The 27,614-nt window shown below is 41.1% G+C and overlaps 2 protein-coding genes across 4 annotated transcripts in view; one reads left to right on the forward strand and one right to left on the reverse strand.

The window, feature by feature from the left end:
• Positions 1–27,614, forward strand: part of Blop (blue-sensitive opsin) — a 230,374-nt gene that overhangs the window by 95,520 nt on the left and 107,240 nt on the right. The window lies entirely within an intron of this gene.
• Positions 20,697–27,614, reverse strand: part of LOC139771694 (cell adhesion molecule 2-like) — an 82,845-nt gene continuing 75,927 nt past the window's right edge. For all 3 annotated transcript variants that reach the window (XM_071704643.1, XM_071704642.1, XM_071704641.1), the window contains one exon: positions 20,697–25,720. In XM_071704643.1, coding sequence (XP_071560744.1) covers positions 25,638–25,720 — 83 coding nt within the window. In that variant the 3' untranslated portion in view covers positions 20,697–25,637. The remainder of the gene's footprint in view (positions 25,721–27,614) is intronic.

Below are 27,614 nucleotides of genomic sequence, written 5' to 3' on the forward strand. Positions count from 1 at the left end.
AAAAAAAACGATTAACAATTAATCATTAATTTATCAGAAATTTATACCTGTTTAAGTATATATAAATTGACATTATAAATTGACAGCATAAATTTATAACGCTGTAAATATTTAAATTAACTCATAAATACAAGAAGGATTAGTAGGAAAATATGTTTAAAACGTATTATACCTATTTCGTGCACGTTGATCGGTTTAATTTTTACTGCAATTTATCAGAAAATGTTTATGGTTTCTCTCAAAGCTATTAGTCGATGATAAAAAATAATGTTACAATTGCACTGTATTACGATAATCCCTGCTTTCACGCACGTACACGAAAACAATTGTAGCCGTCTAAGCCGTCTCCATCATGTTGTCGGGGTTACCAGGATTGTCGCGTACGCGAGGACAGGAGTGGAATTCTCAGATCGACCATATTCGCCGCAGGTTCCCGCTACGTGATAGAGTTAAGAAATTCGGCGCATCGACCCGTCGTCGCAATCGGATCGCCAACGGCAGTTTACAAATTCTGTGAGCCCCGCGGCATCGGGGATTTACGGGGGAATCGCTGAATCGGATCTGAGCTCGCCGATATTCCGCAACAATTTTCCGCGACGTATTGCATTATGTTTAACGTAATCGGTTTGTCGTTTTGTAATTTGCGAACCTAATTAGCGTGTGTACGACTGCGACGCGCTAGTCACGGTTGATGCAGCTTTACGAGCAGGCGATGCGGAAATCAGCTTACCGTCGTGTTATTTCTATTACGACTAATCTCGGGGCCCGGGCGAAACATGGAGAGCGAGATGGAACCTTGGAAAATCGTTAACTTCTCTCGAGGTGTTCCGCGACATTTATCACGCGGAGAAACTGAAATTCATTTTAGAGCGGTCGCGAGCGACGAAAGTTAGATAGCTAGATGGATAGCTTTATTACCAGCCCGCCGGAGACGCGCTCCGATCACCGTTGATCTCACTGCTGGAAAATCGCAATAACAAAATCCATACGGAAAGATATTCATACTTTGATCCTGAATTTTGACAGAACTGTAGAAATTTAGTAAAAAATTGCATCTTGTGAAAAATACAAGGAAAAAATATGATACAAGATTGATAAATATGGCAAAAACTTGAAACTTCAATTTTCTAATGTAATTTTTCCTATGATCGATTATTTATAAGATATAGAACTTTATGAAAATATTAGATAAAATACTATTAGATGTGAAATATCAATTACATTGATTCATGAAAAGCTAGTTGTTTCCGATCAGTTATTTGGGAACTATTGCTATTTCTTGTGAGAGAAAACACGATTATACTCTATGGTCAAAGAATAGTCTGCGAGAACTGTTTATTTACGGCTTACGGAAGTTGTGATACACAATACCGTTCCATAAGCCGAATGAGAACGTCAAGGGAAAATACGATTCGAAAGATCGCGCCGCGCGATCCGCAATCGATCGTTCTTCTTCTATCTTGTCGTATCCGACAAATCTATCGAGAATCGAGACCCTCGAGGAAGAACTTATCGGCGCGCGTCATTGATTCGCGCGCGCGTAATTCTTTCTTCGCATCCACACACACACACGTACTCATTCGCGCGCGCGTGCGCGCACACACACATATATGTATAGCCGGTACAGACTCTTTACGATCCCATAGATCGTAGAAAAATTCCGATCGGACGGACGAATGAACGTCGCGAATACATTCTGCAATTCTTATCGCACGATCCCTCGTCCTTCCGGGAATGCGAAAATTGACTTTTCTGAGAATTATGTGCGAGACCTAGCGTCGGCCGACATATACATCCGCGCGCACACAGGAACGTACTCTCGCGTATACGTACGCGGAATCGGAACCGAACGAGATTCCGCACTAGGAATGCAACGCGTACAAAGATCGAGAATTTCGTCATGAGCGGTGCAATATTTTCCGCGCGTAATACCGGGATAATAGAATTTCCTATAATTTTCAAGTGATATATATTTCGTGACAAGCATCGTTGCGCCGTTGGTCGTCGAGCTGAATCGTCAGAAATCGCCGTTGGGACGCGCGCATTATTTTTTCAATGCTTTTAAGATATTGCTCGAAAAATGTCTTTCTTTTAGCTAAGTACTTTCAACCTTTGAATGTGGATACATGATATAGAGTATATAGACTACTCTCCATTTCGTGATAGCAAAGCTACGCGTAGCAAAGCGGAAAAGAAAACGGTTTAGAGATTCGCCATCGAGATGCGCCGCGAATGCACTTTGATGCCGTTCGGTGTCGCGCGAAATTTGTATAATGCGATTAAAGTGTGCCCCGAATTTTCCGCGAGGTTGAGGAAGGCCGCGAGATCGGGGTTATCGCGTTACGGAGTTTCCGAAGGCGCGTACATTTACCAAGACGGCTTCTCTATTACTCGGGAATCCGATAGCGTCTCTCGTGGCACTCCGAAGTTCTGTTCCCCCTTCTTAGAAAGGGCCGTAAATATTCACACGGGGTTGGGGGATGCATAAAACGTACCTGTTCCCCGGGCTAATCATCGCACGATAGGAAGAGGGAGAAAGACAGAGAGAGAGAGAGAGAGAGAGAGAGGGGGGGGGGAGAGGGCAGAGAGGGACAGGGAGAAAGCCGATCGACAGGCAACTAGGGATTGTTTATTCCTACGTATGCGCGGCGAATGCACGGTGAATGCAACCCCATTTGCGACTTGACATTAACAGCTTCTCGTTAAGTTCCAAGTACGATAGTTTCTCCTCTCGCGGAAAAGCTAGAAGAACTGCACTCCACGAACTGAACGTAAATGTGTTTCTCGATCGAAAGTCGCAAGAAGTTAGCAGTCGATTGTCTGATGTCTCGCGACGCGTTATTTATTTATGAGAAGTATTTATTATCGTTTGTTTATCCGTTATATTTATTTATACAGATAAAGTTCTTATTTATTCTATAAAATAAAACGGGAAATATGAGAATGTTGATGAAAAAAAATATTGCAGAAGATATATGTAGTTATCGAGAGATTAATCACGAATTTAATATGTGAAATATAGCTATGTTGGTTGTACTTTTTTATTCTATTGAGTGTATCATTTATTTACGGGCGAATTTAATATTTCAAATAAAAAAGAATATGATACATTTATATGAAAAAAGATACCAGAAAAAATATGTATATACATATATGACTGTTACATGACAAATATGATATGTGAAATAGCTGTGTTCGATTGCACTTCCATCCCATTGAATCTCGTCCGTTTAGATATATGAAATATTAATGTAATATTTAAAATAATAAAATTTAATATTTTGCAAAAGAATATAATGAAAATATGTGTATGTGTCAAGTAATTAAATTGCTCATCGCCAGTTTGATATCTGGAAATAGCTGTGCTGGTTTGTCTAGTGAGTCTAGTCTATTCAGAAAAATTCTATTATGTAAGTGCATTTTATATATAATGTGCTGAACGGATATAATTTGAACTACCTTTAAAGTAAATATTTCAAGGAATCTTTGATATATTTACACGGCGGAGTATATTAAAATTACTTTATTATTTATCAAGATAATTAATATTTAACTTTTAATTCTTATTTTCAATTTATAGATTTAAAATTTAATTTATAAAAGAAAATCACTGATTTTATATGAGGTAATAATAATTAATGATCAATACGTAAAGTAATAATAGATAAAACGTTTCAACTTACAATTAGTTTGCCAGCATTTCTCAAATGCCACGATAATGCAACTTAAACTAATCTATTTTTTATAGATAACTTTTTTACTGGTGCACACACTGGCGTGCGCGTGCTTTATTCCCAGTCGGTTTTATCCGTCGAAGACAGTTAAAATTGAGGCAAGCGAAAAAGGTGAGCGCACGGGGAACACATTTAACGGAAGACTCGTTAGCGCGTTAATTGCTCTCTTCGTTTCGACAAGAGCGGTCGTAAAATCCAAGAGAGAGAGAGAGAGACGATGATAAGGCGTCTCGACTTAATTAAGAAGTTTACAGTATTGAGAAACAAATAATTTTCGCGCAGATATCTCGGGCGTACGTTCTGTCGATATAAAATACACTGCGGAATATCAGACAACCGATCGACGTTTATCTCGGGATGTGACGTCGCTTCGAGTGTATGCAGAGATTATCCCGTGACGTGCGGGATAATGGGATGAATCGACAGAGGAGATCGACGGATAAAGCGAGCGATTTATCACGACATCGCGCGATATACAATATTTCGTTACGTAATTAAAGTGACTGATTAAAACAGTAGAAACGCGCAATCGTATGATAAAGCAGTTCGGTATCGCGTACTATCCATATGCAAATAACGAGTAATTAATTCTTGCCGCAGAAATTAACATAGAGAGTAACAAAGCACGCTGACATAATATTATTTCGCGATCAGATAAGTGGACGATGGGATGAATTGGATGCGATTAAATAATTTTGTCCGATATAAGATTGCGTTTCTTAGGAGCCCTTAGACATGCAAGAATAAATATGCGAGCATGGAAGTAAACGAAACGTTACAGTAAACGTTGGGAGCCAAATAAATAATTGCAAGGGTGCAAGTCGTGACCGCGCTACGCGAGGATGTCTGGAGAATATTTAATGCTAATGCATTCTCATGGCGTTGCATGGTAAAGTAAATGTACACAGTATTTTGCGAAAATGTCATTGTACAGGAAGATAAGTATCAACTAACAAAGCACCAAAGCGGATCGTGGAATGATTAGTGATAAGGCGCGCAAGCGAAGCGACGTGACGTCTCGTCCTACGTTTTTTTCCATGTGCCTGGAATGTTTCCTGCGTACGGGACGCGACTTTCGCTCATACATTCTGTGCGGCACGGGTCATTAATTTTATTCGAATGCAATTCGGGTCGGATGGTAAACCAAAGTCTATTGGCGAGCACCTTATAAATCGTGTAGTGCCGGTCGGGTGTCGCGAAAAATCGAGCAAGTGCGGCTCGTTTTATTCGATTCGTGGAACGAAAAGTGATTTTGGTTAGCTATCGGACTCGGGCCGCCGTAAATTCGCGGTGGTAGAGACAGCTCATTGATTTTCCACCGTTGTTCTTAATTCCATCGTTTCTCGCATCGCTGGTGGTTACGGCGTCGGTGGCAGTGGCTGGTATCGGTGTCGGTGGTAGAGGTAGTGGTGGCGATGCCGACCGTGTGGCGCGCGGTGGTGTGGTGTGGTAAACGGAAGTGCCGATTGCGAATTGCGCCGCTCGAAGAAAACAGCTCGTAATGAAGGTTGGCGGCGTTACTCGGGTAATAATTCTCCTTCAAGTGGGTCATCGGATAATCGATATTTTCGGCCTGTCTGCTACCGGGGTCAAGTAGTTTTCGACCTTTAATACGTCGATCGTTATTCGTACGGGAATTCTCGTAATCGTGGAAAAACGAAGCCGTATTATCGAAAATCGGATTCGTCCGTCCACTTCTTTCTGATCCTTTTTTTATCCTTATCTACCTTTCATTTGTTAAGAGAAAAATCCGAATACCGTGAATTCTTTTTATGTAACTAGAATATGTGAAGGTTTTTTATGAGATTGAGAATTAGAATTGATCTCGAAATAGAAATGCGCTTTGGATAACAGACTTGACACCAAGTATTGGAATTATGCGTTGCAAAATTCTAGAGAATCTCGAAATTGATTAAAATAATTAATACCTTTTGATATTTTAAAGATATAATTTGTAATTCAATTACTTGGAAGAATCCAAATTCGCGTTTTTGATGAGGATTTTCCGCTTAAGAATCGTCATTTTATCGCATATATCAGTGATATTCTGAATAAACGTATTCTTTTTGTGCATGCAGCTATTTCGCCACCGTTACGTCGCATCCGTCTCGTTCCCTTGTGCTTCTTTCTTTCCTCTCTGAATTCTATCGTTATTTACGTCTCCGTTTCCTCTCGTGCCGACGTAGCCTTCTCGGCTCGACGTTCCCGAAGTTCCCTAAAGGAATATCTTTCTTGTCTGTTTTTACGCGCGTCGAGCCGCGAGGCGGTGAACACCTACGAGAGATCCTGCGTCCTGGTAGGTCCTCGGGGATGGTGGCGGCGCCGAGAACCGCCCCAGAGAAATATGGTCAGAGTATCATAAAAAGAAGATAAAGGAAGTAAAGTATATGTGGTCACGACGCACCCCCGATCGCCATTTGGCGTGCATTGTCATCGGTAAATAAACTTGATATCACCACGTACATTAATTGGCTTTTATCTTCCTCTTTTCAAAGATAATTGCATCACATGATTAAAGAAAGATCAGAATTTGCTGTTGATATTATACAAATTACTTTTGAATGCTGTTTAGAATGTTACACGATGCTAGATCATTTCTAGTTCTTTACTTTATTATTTGATTTAATAAATATAGCTAAATAGAAGCTGCAGACTGCGAGTGAACGAAAACAATGTTGAGAGAGAGAGAGAGATAGAGAGAGAGAGAGAGAGAGAGAGAGAGAGAGAGGAGAGAGAGAGAGAGAGAGAGAGAGAGAGAGAGGGAGGAGAAAGTGAGATACATTTCTCATTATTCGATGTAATCGATCCTAGTTTCCCTGAGATGTTCCCTTTATACCTTGATTGCTACCTAAATTGAACAAATTGTTGCTTTCACGAAATTCACGTGTAAAACGACGCATTCTCTGTGTGTCGATTAAGCTGTGATAGTGTCCGTTATCATTTTCCCCTTTTAATTGGAAAGTTCATTAGGGAATGCCTGTGTATGTCGGGCCGCTCTCTCGCCGGCCGCGTCGCGTAGTGTTTTTGGTCGTGCCGCGATGATACATGGATACAGTTTGCCGACGTGTGTGCGTGCGTCGACGCACGCACGCGAAAGTATTCACATACACCATAGTCCGCCACGTGATCATTCGATACGATACGATCGATCACAGCTATCGCTGCTAGCTGCAGTATCCAATGCGTATTGTGAGCGTGGAATTGACGAATGGACCGCCGGCGCAGCCTGGTTTTCGACGAGTAATTAACGACATTATTTCGGCGCGGCTGGTGAATACATTTGTATTCAAATTTACTTAGAGACGCAACCTGGACAGAGGCAGATAGAGCGCCGAATGGAAAAAAAATGTTGACGTCAATGGTTTCGCGACAGATTGTGCACAATATTTTGGAAAAAATGAAAAGTTTATAGTTGTGTGTATATATATATATATATATATATATATATATATATATATTTGCGTCGATTATTTTGAAAAAAATAAATCCAGTTTTCCGACAATTTGAATTGCAATCGGATGTAAATTGACGCGATATATTGATTTTAGTAAAATTTTAAATATTTCCCTGAAGCGAACACCAAAACTCTTTATCGTCATCAATCGTTATCTCAATTTGTCTTTTTGCGTGAATTAATTCTTCCCTCACTCTATATGCTTGATCATTCTCATACATAATTACTTCAGATATTTTCAAAATAAATTTCTAAGGCATTCTTTTCCCGATTTACTATACTTCAGAACTGTAAACGTATTCGCGAAACTATCAGTGTACGTTTTTTGTGAGACCAGCTCTTCTTAGTTGAATTTTCTATTTGTCGAATATTTTGAAATTTATCGTATATCGATCTTGTGTTGCCGGAATTTTTCGAGAAAAACGGAATAGAGATTTTTTGGGGGAGAGTAAATTGGATCGCGATGAAATCGCGCCAGGCTTCTGCTAGAATGCACACAGTACGATGCGTCTACATCGGGAATCGACTTCCGTGCGAAGTTGGAAGCAATTCGACTTTTTCTGAAGATCGAGCCCGCGGACGGCCAACGATTTAGGAGAGTCTCGATCGCATCCAGCGGAAGCATTGAGCGGCAAAGAATTTTACGGCTGAGGATTCTAATGGAATCGCACGTTAATTGCGGGCTCGTTTTAAAGCCGTCGGCAGCAATTAAGGGGCGTACGAATTAATTAATGCTTTCTTGTCCTTCTCTTTTTTTCCCGGTAATACCGACAAACGTGCTCGCGCGCGAAACCCAACGTGCGTACCCACCCTTCTTCCGTCTCTTCCGCTCCTCCTTCTTTTATTTTGGTTCTTTCTTTTCTCGTAACCTCTATCGACGTCCTTTTCTCTCTTTACTTCTGCGACTGGCACTTCACAATCCTTTCTGGGACATGGTACGTCTGTAAAAAAAATAACGGATGAGTTATTTCATATCTTTGATCGTCACTTGCAGGAGTATTTGCATGTGCGCGTTATCGTTCAACGACGCAGTTTGTAAGATGGACACGAGAAAAGAAGACTTAGAATCCCCCGGATCCCGGGGGAGGTTGCATTACCAGATTGTCGGTCGGGTAAGAATCGGAGAGAGTCAGATCTGTTATACAGCATCGGGCCGATTCGTCCTTCTTCTTCATTTTCCCCGTCTTCTTTTTTCTGTCGCGAGAGCATTCCCTTTGTCCTCGTCCACTTCCACTTCTCGTTTTCCGACGTAGAATGTCGTTTCGAAACGGACGGGCATGGCTTTCTTTCTTTCTCCACTCCGTAGACCTGCGACAAGTCCTCTGCCCGAGAAAGTCGGCGAGCGTACGAGTCGAGAGAAGAATGCTTTGGAAATCAGTTTTGCCGGGCAATTCATCGAGGAGAGAAAGCAATGCCGGGTTATCGATGAGAACGCGCAACGATTCGATCTCGCGGAAAGGTTTTTCGATGCGCTGTAAATTATATCGACATTAGTTTTATAAAATTTGATAAAATAAAGTTTTTAAACCTTTTATCATTGATTTTTTTATATTGGGATTTATGCGATTTTATATCATTATTTATTTACGTTTCTTAATCTAGTTAATTGTTTTAGATTAAAAAAGAGATTAACTTATAATATAGTAACAAAAAATACGATCTTTTTCAGACAAGTTATTTAAATATTTATTTAAATAATGTTACGAATATATGGAAATCAATTTTACAGTTCAAGGAAGTATTATGTAAAAGAGAAAGAGAGAGAGAGAGAGAGAGAGAGAGAGAGGGTATAAACGAGAAAAAAATTCTCAATATAACTTATTTTCACGTTGCACATTTTCGAAGCGTCGACTCATCGACTTTTTCTAAAATAAGTTTACTTTTCGAAGTTGCCTCTGTCTTCTAGTGACACTCGATAAATCGCCGAAGTTCCGCGCGTGACAGGTCGAACGCTTCAAGCGGTTTGTGCAGAATCTAGATTTATAAATCGTCTCCGCTGGAAGTGTTTCACTGTAGTATTCAACTTTGGCAGGGCATCGCTCGTCTATGGTGTCTGCGCAAGTATTTAAATAGAATGCGTTCTGAAACCTTCCGCTATCTGTTGAGAAGAACGCGCGTCTGCGACGTGAATGTACGACGTTGAATGTTTCAAAGAAGGTGAAATTGGATCATTTATTTAACACCCTCTCACACACGTATCGGTATAAGGTGGATGGAATAGTGAAAAAATGATAAGCAAAATACGTATGTACATGTAATTCTGTACATTGCCCGTTGCTCGCACATAAATCAATATTTTATAAGTGGAGTACAAATTCACTTTTATAGTATCTTGCAACAATCTTTACAAATATATCTCACTATAGCTCTGCTATGAATGTAGATTCTTGCAAATATACGAAGCGTTTTAAAGTTATCTATTGTATATCACAGCCGCTGAAAGCTAAACCATAAGAGAGTGCCGTATTTGTATGCATACAAATTTATTAGCTACGATTCAAATTATAAACGAGTTGTAATGTGATTGACAATTTAACGAAACTTTCTATCTGTCGTTTATTTATATCGTTGGTCGGAACAATGTTTACTCCGACCGATCCCAATCTTTTAATTACCACGCAAATATGGGGGAACCTGCTTTTATATTAGTGGTGCACGTTTATTATTATGACGAGTTATCGTGTTAAGGGTTGCCCGGATCGCACCACGCCTTAGGGTGCTATTACATCAGTCGTATGACATGCTCGGTCGACAAGTCAATTGCTCCACGTGGCAAGGAAATTGACTAATTCGACAGTATGATTAATACGTTTGACAATCATGCCATATATGCAAGAAGTATAATATCATGATAGATCCATTTAGAGTCCAAATTTAGTTAACTTTTAAATTTAATAATATCAATGCCACGTTTTGACACTTTAAATTAGACAAATAAGAATAGAATTTGAACGTATAAAAATAGACACGTCAATATCTTAGGTCTTTAATTTCTTGCATGAAACGCTTTACTTCACATCGCCTCGAGATCGGGAACGGATGAGGGATAATCAACGTATTTGATTGCTCCTGTTATTGCAAAAAAACCAAGTACAAGAGTATCGTCGATCTCGATTTCTCCCCTTCCGCTGAAATGATCGTTCATAGCGAGTGCTATATTTTCTACCACGGCGTTTCTTCCGGTTATTTTCCCCGTTTTTCAACCGAGCACAGACTCCGTATGTTATTGCTTCAAGAAACATTTGGTTTCAAGTGGTGAAAGTATGCTTTTGAATGGTAAAAAAGAAAAGAAATGGGAAATAAACGTGGTCTTCTCCGCGCTCACAAAACCCTCTTCTTTCAGAATCAAAAATGAAAAATATCCACCCGCGAATTATGGTAAACAAGCGTCGACTTTGCGTAACAATACCAGTTGTTTATAAACATGATAGGGTACTTTCATAACGATATGAAACAGCGTCGCGTCCGTTTCAAAATACACACGTTCCTGAATTCACTTAGGTTCCACACGTCACGGTAAAAATTACACGCAAGTTATTGTGGCAGAGCGCATCGAAACGCTTTGCCGATCTCTCTCGTACCAATATTTATTTACTCGCGGGTGACGTAAAAGGGTACACGGTGATCGCGATAACAAGTTCCGTTTGCACGGACTGAATGCTTTAAACGCCGACGAGACCGCTGCTCATGCTCGGCTCGGCTCGCCCGCTCTCTATCGCTGGCATGCGCCGCTTTAAAGCTTTTAAACCTCGGAATCATGACGGCGGAAAAGCTTATGAAATTTAATGCAATTGCGTGAAACGCGCGCTGCGCACGCCGGGCGCGGTGCCCGATTTCCGAAAAGCGTTCCGCTTTTTGGGCGTATGAGGACGTTTGTAGAAATATCGATTTGACATAACGGTTTCCACGTCGATTCCTTCCGATTTGCCTCGTCACGTTACATTCGATTCGCTCTTTCGAAAAATCGCCTCACCGGAAGTAACCCAATGCGAGAGAGCCGATATTTCTCCCACCGGCCACTCTTTTTTGCGGCAGTTCTTTCCGGGCGCCGGAGCGCCCCATCAAAGTCCACGAGGCGAGGAGGCAAAATTTCGCGAGGCAAATCGGGGGTAAGAGAGAGCCGATGCGCAATCGTTCGCGTACGACTCCGACAGAGCGCCGCGCCGCGCCGCGCCGCGCGCACCCGATGTCCCTCGTTCCGGTAAAAGCTCTTCACGTCTCAATTCTTTCGCGTATCATCGCTTTCCGATACTCACCATCAAATTCTATCGTATTCCACACGTATTTATATACACATTTCGAAAGTAAACGATAACGACGTGGCGACAACAAACCTCTGGTTCGTCCGAGGTAACTCGGAATATTTACATTTTGAAATTCTGCGATGATATCGATACCCCGTCCTGTTAAAGAGTACCGTTCCTCTTGAAACTCTAGACTCCTTTTAGGTTTGTCATTTAATTCTTACTTTAGCTCGTTAAAAGTTAAATATCCTTGTATAAGTTAATTATCATCGGTAATCAAATTAATATCAATCATACAATAAAATTATCACATTTGCTTGTTACATAAACTGACAATTGGCAATCGTTTAACCCTTAAGTGCGCGTCTTTGTACAGCTGTGAAGGATCTTCTCTGGCTCTTCTGGTATTTCTTTCCCTTGTGGATGGAAAGGTCCTCTGGGCATTCCTTAAGAGTCCGGTTTATCATTCAGTGTCTTCCAGGATAGTTTAACGATAAATTACATAATTCCAGTCTGCATCATTCCAATTTGTAGTCAACATATACAAAGAGAAAATAATTGTTTAAATTAAATCGAATTGACACGAATGTTTAGGCGTTGAGGCCAGCATGTAACCGTGTGCTCTCGATAGATCAATGACGGTGCATCGGAGATGGACCTTGAGATTGAGGTTTATGTTATGCCAAGGCTGCCGTGCGCGCGGGGCTTCTACGTCGCGACATTGCGCGAAGTCACGAATGGTATAATTGAAAATCAATATTTGCGCTTGGTTTTAACCCTTGTAGGCCCCTCCCCCTCCCCCCGCCCAGACCATCCCTTGCCCCGCGGGTTCGTTCCTCCCTGACGATTTACGATGCTTGTTCTAAATCTTTCAGGTTGTATGCGAACGATTATGGTTGTATTGGCAAAGTGGTTTGCCAGTACAACCATATACGGCTCGCGGTAATCGCAATCGAATTAGCGGACGATTCGTTTTCTGCCGTAGCGTGCGATCGGAATTTTTATGTCCGTCGCGATCCCTGACGTTGACTTGAGAGCACGAAGTATCTTGGGCGAGACGTCACAGTTGTCATTTTCTATGTTACTGCGTCTGAAGCGTAGAGCGATTTTGCGCTCTGCTAGTCGGTAATCATCTCATGTCTTCTGGAGCAAGTCGTGCTTACATTGAAAAGAAAATCAGCCGGTGTTGTATCGAATTTTAATTAAATAGATGGTTACGCCGCCGCGGGATCTCCGACTATTTTCGAACGAGTACTTACGTTCATTTACTCGCTGGGGATTCATTAACGTGCCAGCTCAACTTGTTATTTACCGCGTTGAAATTACGACGTGATACCTCCGGCTGTAGTTATTTTTACAATGGCCGTCCCACGTTTTTTTTTTTTTTTTTTAAACAGATCTCGCTATCATGCATTGGCTGACTGATAAGCGATTCGCATTTTTTGTATTTCGTACTGCCCAGCCACAGTGCTTCGCAGTTCATGAAACGGGATATTAATTAACGTCAGTTATATACTGTGATAACGGTAAAATGAAATAGTAGAACAGGACCGGCGCGTATTTTTTAGGCATTTTATTTATTCCGTATTACACATGTATGACATGGTCTATTGTTCATTCGTTTTTAACGACAGTAGAATAAAATTAAAGTTAATTACAACTGAAATAAAATGAAAAATATAAAATTGATAGTATATCATTCGATAAAAATATCAAATAAAAAAATGTATCACTTTATGTTAGGCGGATCACATAATCTTTTCAACAATCAATTAAAAGAATATACAGTTAAATTTAAACATTGCGATTAAAAGTTAAATTAACAGTATATATCCGAAACAGAACAAAAACAACTAAATGGAGAAATTGAGAAAAATCATTATTTAACGCAATCTTTTCCAGATCAATTCCAGAAAAATCGTACGATACCGCGCGCTAGGCTTATCATTAGTCTTGGCAGTCTCGCGATGTGCGAAAGTTTGCTCGCCCTCGAAGTCGTATGGATGGAAGAAGTAAATCGTCAAAGAGTTGAGCGTACTCTTTTAGGAAAATCGTCTAAAAAAAATTCCAAGCATGGCTAATTCTAACTCCATGAAACGCGAGGGGAAACTTTCTGCGCGTAGAGTGACGCTCCACGATCATACTTTAACATTCCTCGTTCGTGAGTTTGTCTTTGGGCAGGTAAAAACGAATTTTTAATTTTATCACTTCTTCGTTCTCAAAGAGGTTCCGGGTTCATTGATATTAATCAGATGGCGGGGAGAGGGGAGGGGGCAGGAGCAAAAGAGCAGCGGACGAATCTCGGCGGCGACATTTACATTCGAGATGTGCCGTTTTGTTAATTTGTCGTGACGTGGGTCATTTACCCACGGTAAATCCTCCGCGTATCTTCCATGATTAATCATCCACGAGGTCGTTCTGAAACTCGAGACGAGTTCTCCAAACCCCCCGTCAGCGCCTGTTTCCTTATCACAAGATATAATGCGTTTAATTTTCGAGCGCTTGTTCTTGGAAGATCGATCGACGAAGAGATTTGCATCTCGCGAATTTGCTCTCTTTTACAAATGTCGGATGAAAGGATTCCTGACGAATATTGCGTTCGCTCAAAGACGGAATTAACGTGGTCGCCGTTATGGAAGTTCGGACAAGGAAGATCGCGCGAATCGCAACGCTCCGCAAAGTAGCGACATCAGAGCAGCGCTGGTTCATTAGGCGCGCGTCGGTGAAATTGCAGTTTCGTCCATATTTACCCTCAGTCCGGCAATACATTTCTCATCTGCGTCAAATCGTGTTGTTTACACGCGCCCGTAAGTTTAATGCCCGTCGCGTAACGTCCACATCACGCGCGACTGCCGAGCGATGAGTTTTCTTCTAAAGAGATGCGCTTTTATGTAGATACACAAATATATACTATTCGGGAATCGTAATTACTACCATGTTAATTAAAAAAGATGCTGAACCGTTGCAAACTATACGTGATAATAACAAATCCTGATATTTATTTTTACGTCAATGAAAAATGAATATTATATAGCAAAGGAAAATATTTCAGAAAGACAAAAAGAAGATAATAATAATAATAATATTAGAACCAAATGTTATAATATTAAATTTGTTTTTACGATAATTAAAAAATTGTAGCAAATACGCAAATAAAGCTATACGTAGAAAACGGTACATATTTGCGCGAAAGCAATAACGTCAATTAGTAAGAGTGAGAGTAATTACTGTTCATTCCGGAGAGGCGCATCTTCCCGTAAGGGTTGAACGAAGTCGATGGGAAAATTAAATTAATATCATCAAATTGACAGCCGATCGATATCCAGCAAGTCTCTGGTCGCTTATATGAAATCTTCATAAGCGAAATACCCGCAACTAGTTTTGTAATAAAATCGGATAATACCAGGTTTTTCATAAACGATAATGCGTCGTATCACGCAGCACGCGCGTTCTTCCGGGGCGCTTTTAATAACCGACACGAAAGGTCTGTATTACGAGTAATGACGAAATAAAAAAATATGATAACCGTGGCGTGATCTTGCGGTACGTGGTAATAACCGCGGGGCATACCGCGGGCGCAAATTGCGCGCCTCGAGGAAATTAGTGTTTTGCGGCGGAGAGTCAAGTGCGCGCCACGTAAACTTATCGGGCGCGCGTGAATCTAAGCGTTCGCGTGGAAGTTCTCGTGTCACCGTGCAGCGCGTACGATAATTCGCGCGTTAAATTGCAAGCGCAATGCAAAATCTTCGATCTTACGCGAAAGACAATAAATACGTATCGATACTTCTGCAATTGATGACAGAAGTGGTTTATCGATATTTCATTATTAATATTTTTTAGTATCGCCTTTAGTATTATACACTTATATGTGTAGCTTTTTATATTTCGTGGTATATATTTATCTACAAAATTGTGAAGATAAGATGTATAATATGAAAGATAAAGTAACATAAAGATAAAAAAAATGTAAGGAAGAAAAAAAAGTAGAAATTGAGATAGCAAGGGGGTAGAAACCGGATCCGGTGGACCAGGGCGGACGAATTAGAGTGAACTGCGAAGGATAATCGACCCACGGGGACAAAGACAATTAGACGGCGCGGCCTGTTTATTTGTGCATCTCCGGCGAGGCTCGACGACGAGAATACGAAATTTCGTCGGTGAAATGAATCGCGGGGAGGAGGGAATGGCGCAGCGAGGATGTCGGGCTATGTATTTGAGGGGAATGGCGAGGACATCGACGAGGCATCGGTACGGTTGCCGTTATGGGCCATAATGGCGTCAATAGTGCTGATTATGTGACCGCATCCGTTCGCGTACGCGGCGGGTAGCGTGTATGCGACGGAGGTCACATGCACCGTCAACATGCAACGAGAATGGGACCACCCTTGAAGTTCCGTGCCCTTACCACGAGCAAGGTGGCAGCGGGCATGGAACAGGTGGCAGGAGGGGGACGGGGGACGGGGGGAAGTCGAGAAAGCCTCGGATTTGAGAGCTCGCGCGCATCGCAGCGGGGGAGAACGTGAAAGCTACGGGTGATCGGCGAGGGGACAGCAAATGAAGTGACAGTAGAGCGAGAACGTATTGGACCGGCCAGCCAGACGGATGCGTACGTGCGGCCGTCGCTCTCCACGCGAACGCGACCGACGCTCACGTCGGGCACCGGCGTTCGGTGCGCGTCCTGGACGTTGGCAGGATGAAGGGTCATCGAGATTGCACTCGGGACTCTCCCTCCAACGCGCCGATCCGACCGTTAGAGAAATTTCGATGCCGCGACGCCGATAACGAGCCACTGTTCGCGCTGCCGGATTGACTCCCTCATTTTCGCAATGTCGCTGGACCTCGCATGATCGGACGTATAAAGATAGAACTATAATCTATCTTACGAAGAAATTCATTTAATGACAGTCTTATACAGTCGCCCTTTCCACTTAGAAATCGCCAATTTTGCCGATTGCGAATGTACGTTCGGTGGATATCGCTTGAGAATGTATCTAATCTCTCGGTAGATAACTTCCGTTAATATCTAATCCTCGCTGACTGAATATTTTATTCGCGATTAAAATATAGAGCTTAATCGAAAATCTATGAATGCTTTAAAGCTGATCAAACTTTATATAGCGAACAATCGGATTTTGCGAGAGGAGAAGAGATAAATATTTGTAATGCCACATATAGAAATTTCAAAGTTCTGTAAACATATATAATTGGTTTGTTAGCTGTGTGTAGGTATACTAGAAAGAAAGAGGAAATGAACTAAACGTGGTAGAATTAAAAGAAACGCTCAAGAAACGGATCTTGTAAACACTAACAATAAGCATGTCGTAGGCATTAAGCACACAGCAGAAATGAATCACACGGCGAGAGCGAAAAGTATCGTGAGAATTATTGTATCCGGTATATATCGGTCAATTAAAAAGCCGGCTAACACACTCCTGGAGTAGTGTAAAAAGATAAGAGTTATTACTAGAAAATTACAAGAGCCCGCGCGCGGCCGGTTGAAACGGCGCAAGTAATAGTAAGCCCACTTCGATAATATGCCGCGATAAAGAGTTCGCGGGCAAGTCGAGCGCGCTTAAAGCTCAGAACGGCATCGGTCTGCGCTCGGCCTCAGGCCGTTCATCGATCGGTCGTATTCACGGGTAGAGAAACAATTTATCTCCCGGCAGCTCGTTAGCCCGACCGATATACGTAGTCGATACAGAATCGCAAAGTTGCCACCATACGAGCGGGAGTGAAATTCCGCGAGGACGTATGCGAACTCGCAAGTGGTTTCGATCGATCCTTTCTCATCCTCTCTCTCTCTCTCTCTCTCTCTCTCGTGAGAAGCAGGTGCGCCTTACTGCTTCGTTTTAACATTCTATAATTCAAAAGAAGATGAGAGAGAGAGAGAGAGAGAGAGAGAGAGAGAGAGAGAGAGAGAGAGAAGAAGAAGGGGCGGAAAAGAGAGAGAGAGAGAAAGAGAGCGGAAGAAAGTACCGGAGATGGTGAACGATTGCCATGAATCGGAGTGAGTACGCTGATACATGTTTTGCACGGTTCCAGGGTTACTCATGATTTTCCCGTATATGCAAGCACCGAAGAGGTGCTAGAGCAACAAATCTTCCGTTGAAGAAGGAATTATACACTCGAGCTATTAACTTTTAGAATAATCTGATCCTGGTATAAATTACTGGCGGACTAAAGATAGATTAATTATGGAAATTTTAATGTACTACAAAATTCAATTTAGTATACAAAAAGCGCGCTCATTTTCATTCGGATTAGAAATTTGTTTATTATATTCATGAACAAAATTGTAAATGAATTTGTGAAACTTATGAAAAATGAGTTGCAATTAATATCTGAGAATCTCTTTCGCGCACGTAATAAACATTTAGAATTACCTTGCAAGATTTCACTGATTTTTCGTTTCCTCCTTATTTGTCGATTTTAAACATCCATTTTGTCAGGGCATATTTAAACTTCTGATGCAAGCACACGTTTCGCGGTACCATAGAAACTTGACGTAGAAATATAGCATTGCCGTACATATATTTGATAAATTCGTCGGCGCGTGACTTAAAATTCTGCATGATATTACAATATTTTTCTGCATTATAAAAAATGTTGTCCATTTGCCGGGCGGCGAGCACAAAAAGCTTCTGGCAATAATCTGTTTAAATATCCGCGTGTTGCATATGCGCGCCGTTTTATTGCAGATTATACGTGGGAAACGTGACTTTTAAATTGGCCGCGACAGATGCGCGAGTTTACACGAGGAGGGGTTAATTCGCTATAATTCCCCAATCTCCAGTGAATTGTCGCGCACCGGTCGTCTGAAAATGTTCCATAGATTTCACGCAGGGAAAAAAACAAAAAAATAAATAAAAGAAATGAAAAAAAATATAGAAACGAGTAAACGATGCGCTGGCTTGGCTCAGCGATAATGAGACAGGAAACTGCACTTTAGAGGAAAGTAATCCGAAGTCAACGACATCGCCGCCGACAGGTATATCGATGGATCGATCAATTCATTATGATACCGATTTCCCCGTTCCGACAATCCGGCATTGGAATAATTTCAATAAAGCGCCAAGGTCACGTCTCGAAGGTTTATTCATGAAAGTCTTCCCTTAGACATTTGAATATCAGTCACGGAATAATATCGCGTTCGGCTCGATATTAAAAGATCTCATCGCACGGTCGCATCGCGATTATGTTCCTCGCAGGATCCTGAACCCGCGCGCTCAGCTTCGAACAAAGAGGGGGGGGGGAAGGGCAGCTTACGCGCGGAAATCGCGAGGGTGGGAGGAGAAACGCGGGGCGGAGGGAGGGCGACGGTCCGCGGATTTAACCCGGGCAGGTGTCAGCTGGGCAGCATAATTAATTATCTCGCGTTACCGAGCCAAAAGTGATATGTTCGGTCGTTAAACGTGGTCGAAAGGGAGCATCGAGACCCGACGGGGCTCGTTTTCCATCACGGCCCGTCGTGCGATATCGTCCGTGTCGCGATGTCAAGTGCATTACGAGACATGCACTCATGACGTGTCGCGCGCACTCTCGCTTATAAATCAAGCTTGTCCACCCGTGTCAATACTAACCGGATCAAAGTGAGTTTGTAAAAGTCAAGGGGACGTGGAGATGAGTTTCGCGCTCAAACATTCTCGTTTCCGCGTCCGCCCACTCCGCTCAATCCCAGACCCGATCGTCTCCCCTTCGTCTCCTGTCCGCCGCTCGTTATAATCCCTCCTTTCGCGGCGCGCTTATTCATGTGCTGGTAACGCGATCAATGCTTCTGGCACGAGCCATGCCTGTATCGGATACATGCCAGCAGATAGTATCTGTCCGCATCGCCTGTTATCGATTTTCCAATGGCGGCTCATCTACACGGACTTGCTTTATTACGCATACCGTGGGAATTGTTTGGTCCATTACGCCAAGAACCGATTAGGCAACTAGTCAATATTTACGAGGCTCGAAAAGATCTGCAAATTTCGTTGAACATATTTACTTAGTAGTAGTAGTCGGTGAAAGGCGCGACGGTTTTCATAACAGGTATAACTTAGCAATAGTAGTGGCACGTGAAAATCGCAACGATATTAAATTATTGCGAATTACGTCTACACAAGCATTACGATTGTCCGGAATATCCGATACAATTGAATGTACTTTAGTACATAAGTTATATAAAATATGTGTACACGTTACAATTAAATAAACATGTAAAGAGGGTAGCGTAGATATTATAATGTATATACGTATATCATACCTCTTCATGCAATAACTTATATCGTAACTTTAAATAAACGCAGTTAGCGTGGTATGCGCCAGTGAATAATAATGTTAAACAAGCACAGTTAACGCGGTTACACCGGTGAACGATAATTAATTTCATGCTTATTTCCGAAGTTACGGCACGTGCGTGCGTAGAAAATATCTCGACGTTCAGTGATCAGCCGCGGTACTTGTTAATGCAACCGTATTACAATTATACGTGGTATTACAGCCGCCATGCCGTGACATCGTAACCGTGCGATGGCCGGCTACGGTATCGAATTGCGGGATTTCGGGATTTCGCGAAAATCTTTTCCGATAGCGCCCGGTAAAATATGCATCGATACATATTCAAACGTCGACATACATCTCCTCTTCCTCTCCTCTCTCTCCCCCTCTCTCTTTCTCTTTCCCTCTTTCATGAGTTTCGCACGAGTCGTTAGCGTTAATCGCTTTCCGGCGGTCTACGATCAGCCGAGCAAGGAAACGGCCGGCAGACCAACCGTTTACATCGGCTGGAGATTTCAAATTCTATCTGGCTCATCCGCTCATCCCGTGTATCTTTCTCTTTCTTGTTCCTTCTGCATCCAATTATTATCCCTGAATACGAAGAGTCACGATTTCCCGACGCGTTTATTCTCCATCGAGCTCTGCCGGCCCTCGAACGATCCGCGAATATGAGTTTGTTTCTCCCGGCAGAATTGTTTCAGAAAATGGAGTTAGCGAGGAGCGAAAATAATATTACTTTCGTGCATACGCGTCAGCGTCAGCTTGTCCGCGTCATATTTATCGGCGAAATAAATAATAATTAACGACTTTAATATCAATCCGCGGTTTAAACTGTCTTCGTATAACGAAAGACCGAGCATTTTCAATCTTGATTTGGATTAATCCCATCTTTCACACAATCTGAAATTATAAAGAGTATATATCAGCGCTTCAGCAATCATCAATATTACACGCATTTCAATATCAATTTATGGACTTTTGGGGTAATAAAAGCCACGGGTATATAATGAAATATGATTTATTACTAAATTCGCGAGATATATACATTAGGCCATACACATAAGAACGTAATCTTTCTCGTAGGTTCCTGATATCTCGATGAGCGGAACGCCGCGCTCGATTCTTCGTCGTCGTGACGGCGAGGAACCTCTCGCGCGTTTACCGCTTTAAAAACACAGGTGTGTACGGAGGTACATATATTTATTTCCGCATCGGCGTTTTTACTGTATGTGTGTATGTGTATATGTATGTGTGTGTATGTGTGTGTATCCAGAAGCTCGTTACAACTGAAAGCTAACACCGAGTACATCGTCTTTATTTTTTTCTTCTTTAAACAACTACACGTCTCGCCTCGCGAGCGAAGATACGGTCGCGTTAGCGCGTTCTCGCGTATATTCCTTATCTGTACTGCGGCAATGTCCCGCGATACTCGAGACACGCCATTTGAACACTTTCACAATGTGGCTAAATACTTCCGTTATCTTCCTGGCGGACGCGAGATTGACATCCCCGCATCCGTTTAATCACACACGAGACTTCCGAGATGCCGAAGTCCTTCAGTACCCCTTCGAGTAACCCTTATACTATTATACATTACAGCGCAGTTATATACAAGGGTATGTACAATTCTTCGCTCGGCCAACGCCGCCGTAAATATCGGAGATATGTCCCCGATAAGACGTAAAACATACTGCCGCCCAACGACACTTCAAAGCAAACGAAAAGCTAAAGCCTGCTCGCCGGAATATGTAAATGTAAAGTGGCCTCGCGTTCTCTCCTGTCGTAATCAGAAAAGACGTATCAGCTATGTACAGTTTTTGTACGTCGAGTGCGGTTAACCGTGCCGGCGAAGTTTATTAACTATATGGCGAAGTGAGATAATTGGAGCACGAAAATAACGATGGTGGATGTAATGCGGAATTTAAGCATCACTCCATCTGCAGTGGAATTTCTCGTACCGAATGAGGTATTAAAACGTCCGACTGTATTAATTATTTAAAAAGTGCTGCTCCGATAAACATAAACGATAATAATAATTATGTGAGAATTTTGTTGATTTACGTAAAACCAGAACGATCGGAGCGATCATTTCTATTTATGCGTATCCCCTGTTTTCTGTTTTATTTAAACTTTTAATCCGTATTAATGATTTGAAAGAAAATCCAGTGCTTTTTACATTATTTGGATACCAAAGCTTGTCCATATAAAATATCGGAAATTCTTTTAAATAGCCACTTATTTGCGCCAATACATGTCTGACAGATAATTACGAACCGCAGGAAAAAAGGAATCGGAGCAAATGAATGTACGGTGACGTACGATTATACGTATACGTAATTAATACGGTATATATACCTTCGTACTGTCATGATGACGTGTTACCTTCTTAAGCCATGACGCAGCATGTTGCTAAGAATTAATGATAAATTCTCAACGCAAAACTTTACCTCCCACCTTAAAGTTCCGGCGGGTCTTTTGCATGCCAAAGAGACACCCTGATCACGCAGAACCTTCGACACGCGCGCTATAATAACTCACTAAAATCATATATAGAACAATCTTTTTTCACTCCGCAAATTGTATTTATCCCGCCGAAACGCGTCTCGCTTGTGCTCGATTTAACATTTGCCGACAAACGGAGTGCAATACTGAATTCCAACATGAAATTGCGATAAACGAACGACCGCGCGCTCCCATTCCTCTTTACAGCCTCACGCGACTCCTCGTATAAACGCGGCGCATCCTGCGAACAATCCCATGATCGCGAGACCTTGCTACTGTTATCTAGGAAGTTATCGATTCCGAAACGGGAAGCGCGGAACTAGAAGAGCTTAACGGTTGTATTTGTTGCACGCACTGTTGTCGATAAACGCATCGAGGAAAAGCGAGACAAAGAGCGAATAGCGTAACGTCAATTCTGCGCGTTTGTAACATTTCAGTACACTTCATCACCGGTATCGCCGAGTCTGTCATGAAATCCTCGATACAAACTGGGAATTTGAATAACAAAATTGCAATAATAAGGCTAACAATGCAAATCATTCGAAAATGTGTTTCGAAGGCTTCCTATTAGATATCGCCTCGCATACAGTTACCAGCGGCTTTTCCGCGGATTATGGAAGATGATTGTATTCGCGATGAAGGCAAAGACCGATATCGCTCGCACAATCCTCCGGGATTCCAATTGAATATTTTATCGAATCGTCCTCTCGGAAGCGCGTCTAACTAAACTTTAATGAGCGGTATCTTAATCGTAGTCCGCGAATATCCTCTCATCTAATGTTCTCGTGAGGAGACTAAACGTCCTAGTTTCGGGCGTGAGTCCACTTCGATGTCCTTCGAATGTAATGGGTTTTAGCGACGCTCGCGTCCCGGTCGCGGTGCTCCGAAAATCTAGCTATTATATTTATTACGTGAACATTTATTTATTTACGTCGACCTGTCGATCGCGATACGACGCACGACTGTACCAGCGAGACACGTGAAAACACAGGGTGGGACGCGGAAATGTAACAACTATTAATCTCGGGTGAAAAAATAACGCATTTCCGCGGAGAGTCCTGTATAAATATCTACGTCAGCCCTGTGTACGTTGAACTTTGTAAATTAATCGGCTTACGCGTATGAATCATATTTTCCGATCGCTCGCGATCGTTGATGGCGGCTGCTGCCGTTTCGTGCATATATGTTTATATACATGTTTGTGTGTTTACGCGATAAAAAAAAAATAAACACTTCGCGCACGCTGCAGCTCTGATGTTTGTTACGCATTTTATGCGTTGTACGATATCTCGCAGGTGTCGAAACGCCTAGGGCAAACAGCAAGCCAATGGACTCCTTTAACTTTTTATAGGGCAGTGATTTTCGACATGCGAATTTACGAATATTCATTGATATTACATATCCGTGATCGATTCGCCAATATTGCACAATTATTAATAAATTATAATTAGTATACAGTGTTCGAAAATTTTCTGTCTTTTCAATAAAAGTTAAATATAACATAATTAAATGTTTTCCGAAATATTTTTAAATAAAACATTAAGCTGCAATATAAATGCTTTTTCTCAATTCTATTTCTTTTTTCAATTTCTTCAACTATGGAGTATTGTTAAATTTTCGATTTTAAATATAATTTAAATTTTAATAATTTTTGGATGAATTATGGATATATAAAACGATAATGATGGGAACACTGAAGCATGCGTTATCTATAGATATCTTGTATAACGATGAATAAATTCTCTCAATAAATTCTCTTTTCTGCGATAATAAATGCAATTCTTTTCAGGGGATTACTGTTCACCCTAGCGGTAAGATTCTTCTTTTTTACCTTATTCATTTAGCGGATTTTTCGGCGTGAGAATGTATTACGCGGCAAAAAGGGAGGGTGCTTGTGCAATTGGAGATTCGCGAGTTTCTTGGCTTATTATATTAATTACACGTATCAATTAAAAGTTATAATTAGAATGAAGGAAGCTTACGACGGGGCTCGATGAAAACGTGTGTCTACCTAGATGTTGTATATATTTACACTCGGCCGCGGCACGTATATAATCGATAACGATTGCATCCCGACGACAACTGCTGCACCCGTTATCACTGACAGTGGTATCACGCTCAGAAGGTTTTCGAACCCTTCAAGGTACAACGTATTCTAGACGCTTTCAAATAAATTTCTCCTGATTGCAAAATTTTATGCCATTATATCACGGGAAGATTTAATGGGAAATAAAACTTGCAATATTATGCAGAAAATTATGTACCGTTATTTAAAGCTACTTCCCCGAGACATTTTTTCCGTATACATCGTCATTTCTGTGCTTTCATTCGGATTATTTTTAAACTATTTTTATGAAAAATATAATATAAGCAAGTCAAATATAAACGAGAAGATCGAAAAACAAAAATACAAAACATAGGATTTGCATGCTATTATTTCAACGGGAATATTGCGGGCATCGATATATGCCGTTATATATCTGAACCGCCAGGTGCATTTTTAGCTCGTTAAATTTTCTTGATGCGGATTTTAAATTCCTGATCAACTCACGAGTGTTATTTCTGGTACGGTATTGAGGTTAGGTACTTACTCTTCTTCCTTCTGACCTTCCTGTGTGTAAAATCTCATTCCTCACCGATGATTCCGATTGACTGCACCTCTTACTTCGTTCTTTGTAAACTATTAACAAAACGATACATAAAAAAATAAAGATTCACGGGGTTCAAACTTCCGAAGAAGGTAGAAATCAATGTTTCATTTTATGTTATAATATCAAGTGACGTTCCAATTGGCAATTTCCGTAGAATCCGCAATAATTTGTTAATAAAATTTTATTCAAATTTATTTTACGGCTGCAGAATTAGTTCATTTTCCAACTTATATCGTTAAGGTGGAAAGTTCAAAAAGTTTCTTCTCGTTATCGAAAGTTTGAACTCCTGAGTGCGGCCGATTTGAATCTATTTCACGAGAAACGACGCAGATATCGATCCTAACAGAATAAACGAGCGTAGAGGGAAGAGATTCCTCGCACGTGAGGGAACATCGTGGATGTCCACTTGGTTATCGCGTATTTTCTTCCGTAGTTAATTAGACTATCTAGGATTTTACGAGTGTCGGGAAGATGGGGGGGGGGAGGCATGTACTCTTGAGAGCAACGACGAGCGGATCGATTTGCCTACTTAACTCGATTTCTCCAATCTAACGAGAAGGCGCAGCGACGTGCAAAAATCGCAAGAACGCGTGGCCGTTCGCCGTTGCGATAACGATCAACAAGTCTGACGCGAATCTCCCGATTTCTCGTCGCAGTTCGCTTCGTATTAAGATATGATTGTCTTTCGTCACGAAACGTTGGTCGTCCCTCGCCTTTCGTTTCCTCCGTGATCAGCTTTGTCCCTGTTTCCTCTCGGGTCGTCTTGATGCCCTCATTGTGCCGAAAGGGTCTACACGGGTAGTAGAAATCGTTGTAGTACTGCGGCCATCAACAGACATAGCGATGGTGTCGTCAGGGTGGCGAGACCTTGAACTGAAATATGAAGAAATGAAAAAGTTGTTAACGCAAGTCTTTTTTCGATTTTTTTTTCAATCTATTTTGATCGCTAATAAAATAGCTGGAAAGCGACAGTTTGTTAGACGTTTAAATTACTAAAATTCTCTAATTTCTCTCCATCGTCAACGACAGAATTATCACGAATACATTACTATTTGCTACATCGTTGCATACTCGCGCTAATTCATTCTAGTGACAATTGAGTTTCCGTCTCGCAGAAGAAAGATTACGGTTTCGACATGAGTGACAGTATAATATTAATTATGACATTCAATTATTCGAACCACAGATATGTAGGCGAAAGATTATGTTGTAATGTGAATAGGAAAATTTCATTCGCACAAATTCCGTTGATATGTGATTAATAAATAATATGACTAAAGAAAGAGAAATTATGGAATCTACATATAACCTCTGGGATTATATAACGATCTATTTCGTGCTGTTTTTGATGTAAAAATAAATCGGTTTGTCAGCCAAAATCATGATTTTGTACTGATAAACCGATTTCTTTTTAGAGCAAAAGCAGCGTGAAATACATCGTTATATAATTCCTGAAGTTATATGTAAATTTTTTATATGCTTCTTTTATATATATATATAAGCAGCAGAGTTAGGAAAACATTCATTGAATAATTGTGAAGTTTAAATATACATGATACCTCTAAAAGAAATCTGAATAATTTGAAGATTTACGTAAGTTTGTATGCATATCTAATCTATTTACAGAATGTACAATAGCAATTATGGATTTTAAATAGGTTTTTCTAGACACACAGAAAACAGATAAGAGCCTAGAGTTGGTGTCGTCACCTTCGTCACGTACGAGTACTTTGAGATAACTCGATAAGCTAGTTTTCTTTGGAGGAACGGTAGTTTAGCTGAAACGTATGTAACTTTCGGATACATTTCGTAATGAGATGAAAGACTTCGCGCAAACGGCGTCCTTATTCTTGTACTCGCTACTACGCATTCCTAATGATTACAGTTTATTCGTTCTAGTTATACTCTTATTCTATTTCGACTGTACGCTAAAACACATTAAATTTTTTACGTGGTATTTGTAATTAAAAATAAAAAATTTAACGCAAAAGAGCATCCTGTACTCGTAGGAGTTCGCACAGAATATTATTAGACTAGACATATTTAAAACTGATTTAAAGGAAAATAGTAAGAAGCCAATAATTTTTTTTTTCAGGCATACTAAAACTTGCGTAAAAATTGTATGAAATTATTCAATAATTTCATCAAGATGAGAAATTATTCAACCGCGGTAAAGCCGAACGGAGATCCACGCTATGTTTCCGCGTACGTATAGAAAATGCGGGAATCACGGACGTGTGACAACTTGACCGTCATACATCGCGTGCAAAGCGGAAAATATGGTCGCTATTCAGGCAACGTAAACAGACGGACAATGCTAGTCATTCATATGATATAACTCGGAGGCCTATTGAGCTGCTGAAAATCGTCTACTCAATACAGTTTTTCAGATTTATTCCACGTTCTTTCCTTCTTTTTTTTGCCAGGAGCGAACGCGAATGTGTGTGGTATTTCTATCCGCGCTCCGAAAGGAACGGCATTCGACTCATTCCGGAAATATAAAGAGAAATACAATATCAGCCGTCGACATAACCCAGCCGGAGCTATTGTCGGCTCACTCTCGCTGCGTTTTGGTATTATTTGTGAAAAGAATAAAGTTACGCGTACGGTCCTTTCTGCTTCCTATACGGGGGCAACGCACTGAAGGAGAAGAGACATGTTCGAGGGTTGATACTATCTGCATCGAATTTGTTGAATCTCTGTCACAGATCTTTATCTTTCCTGCGATTTTTGCAAGAAAAAGTGTGTAGTGAAATTTAGATATATT

This window comes from Temnothorax nylanderi, unplaced genomic scaffold, assembly GCF_030848795.1.
Source record: "Temnothorax nylanderi isolate EJ_2023f unplaced genomic scaffold, tnyl_v1.0 TNYL_tig0043_pilon, whole genome shotgun sequence".
Lineage (NCBI taxonomy): Eukaryota > Metazoa > Arthropoda > Insecta > Hymenoptera > Formicidae > Temnothorax > Temnothorax nylanderi.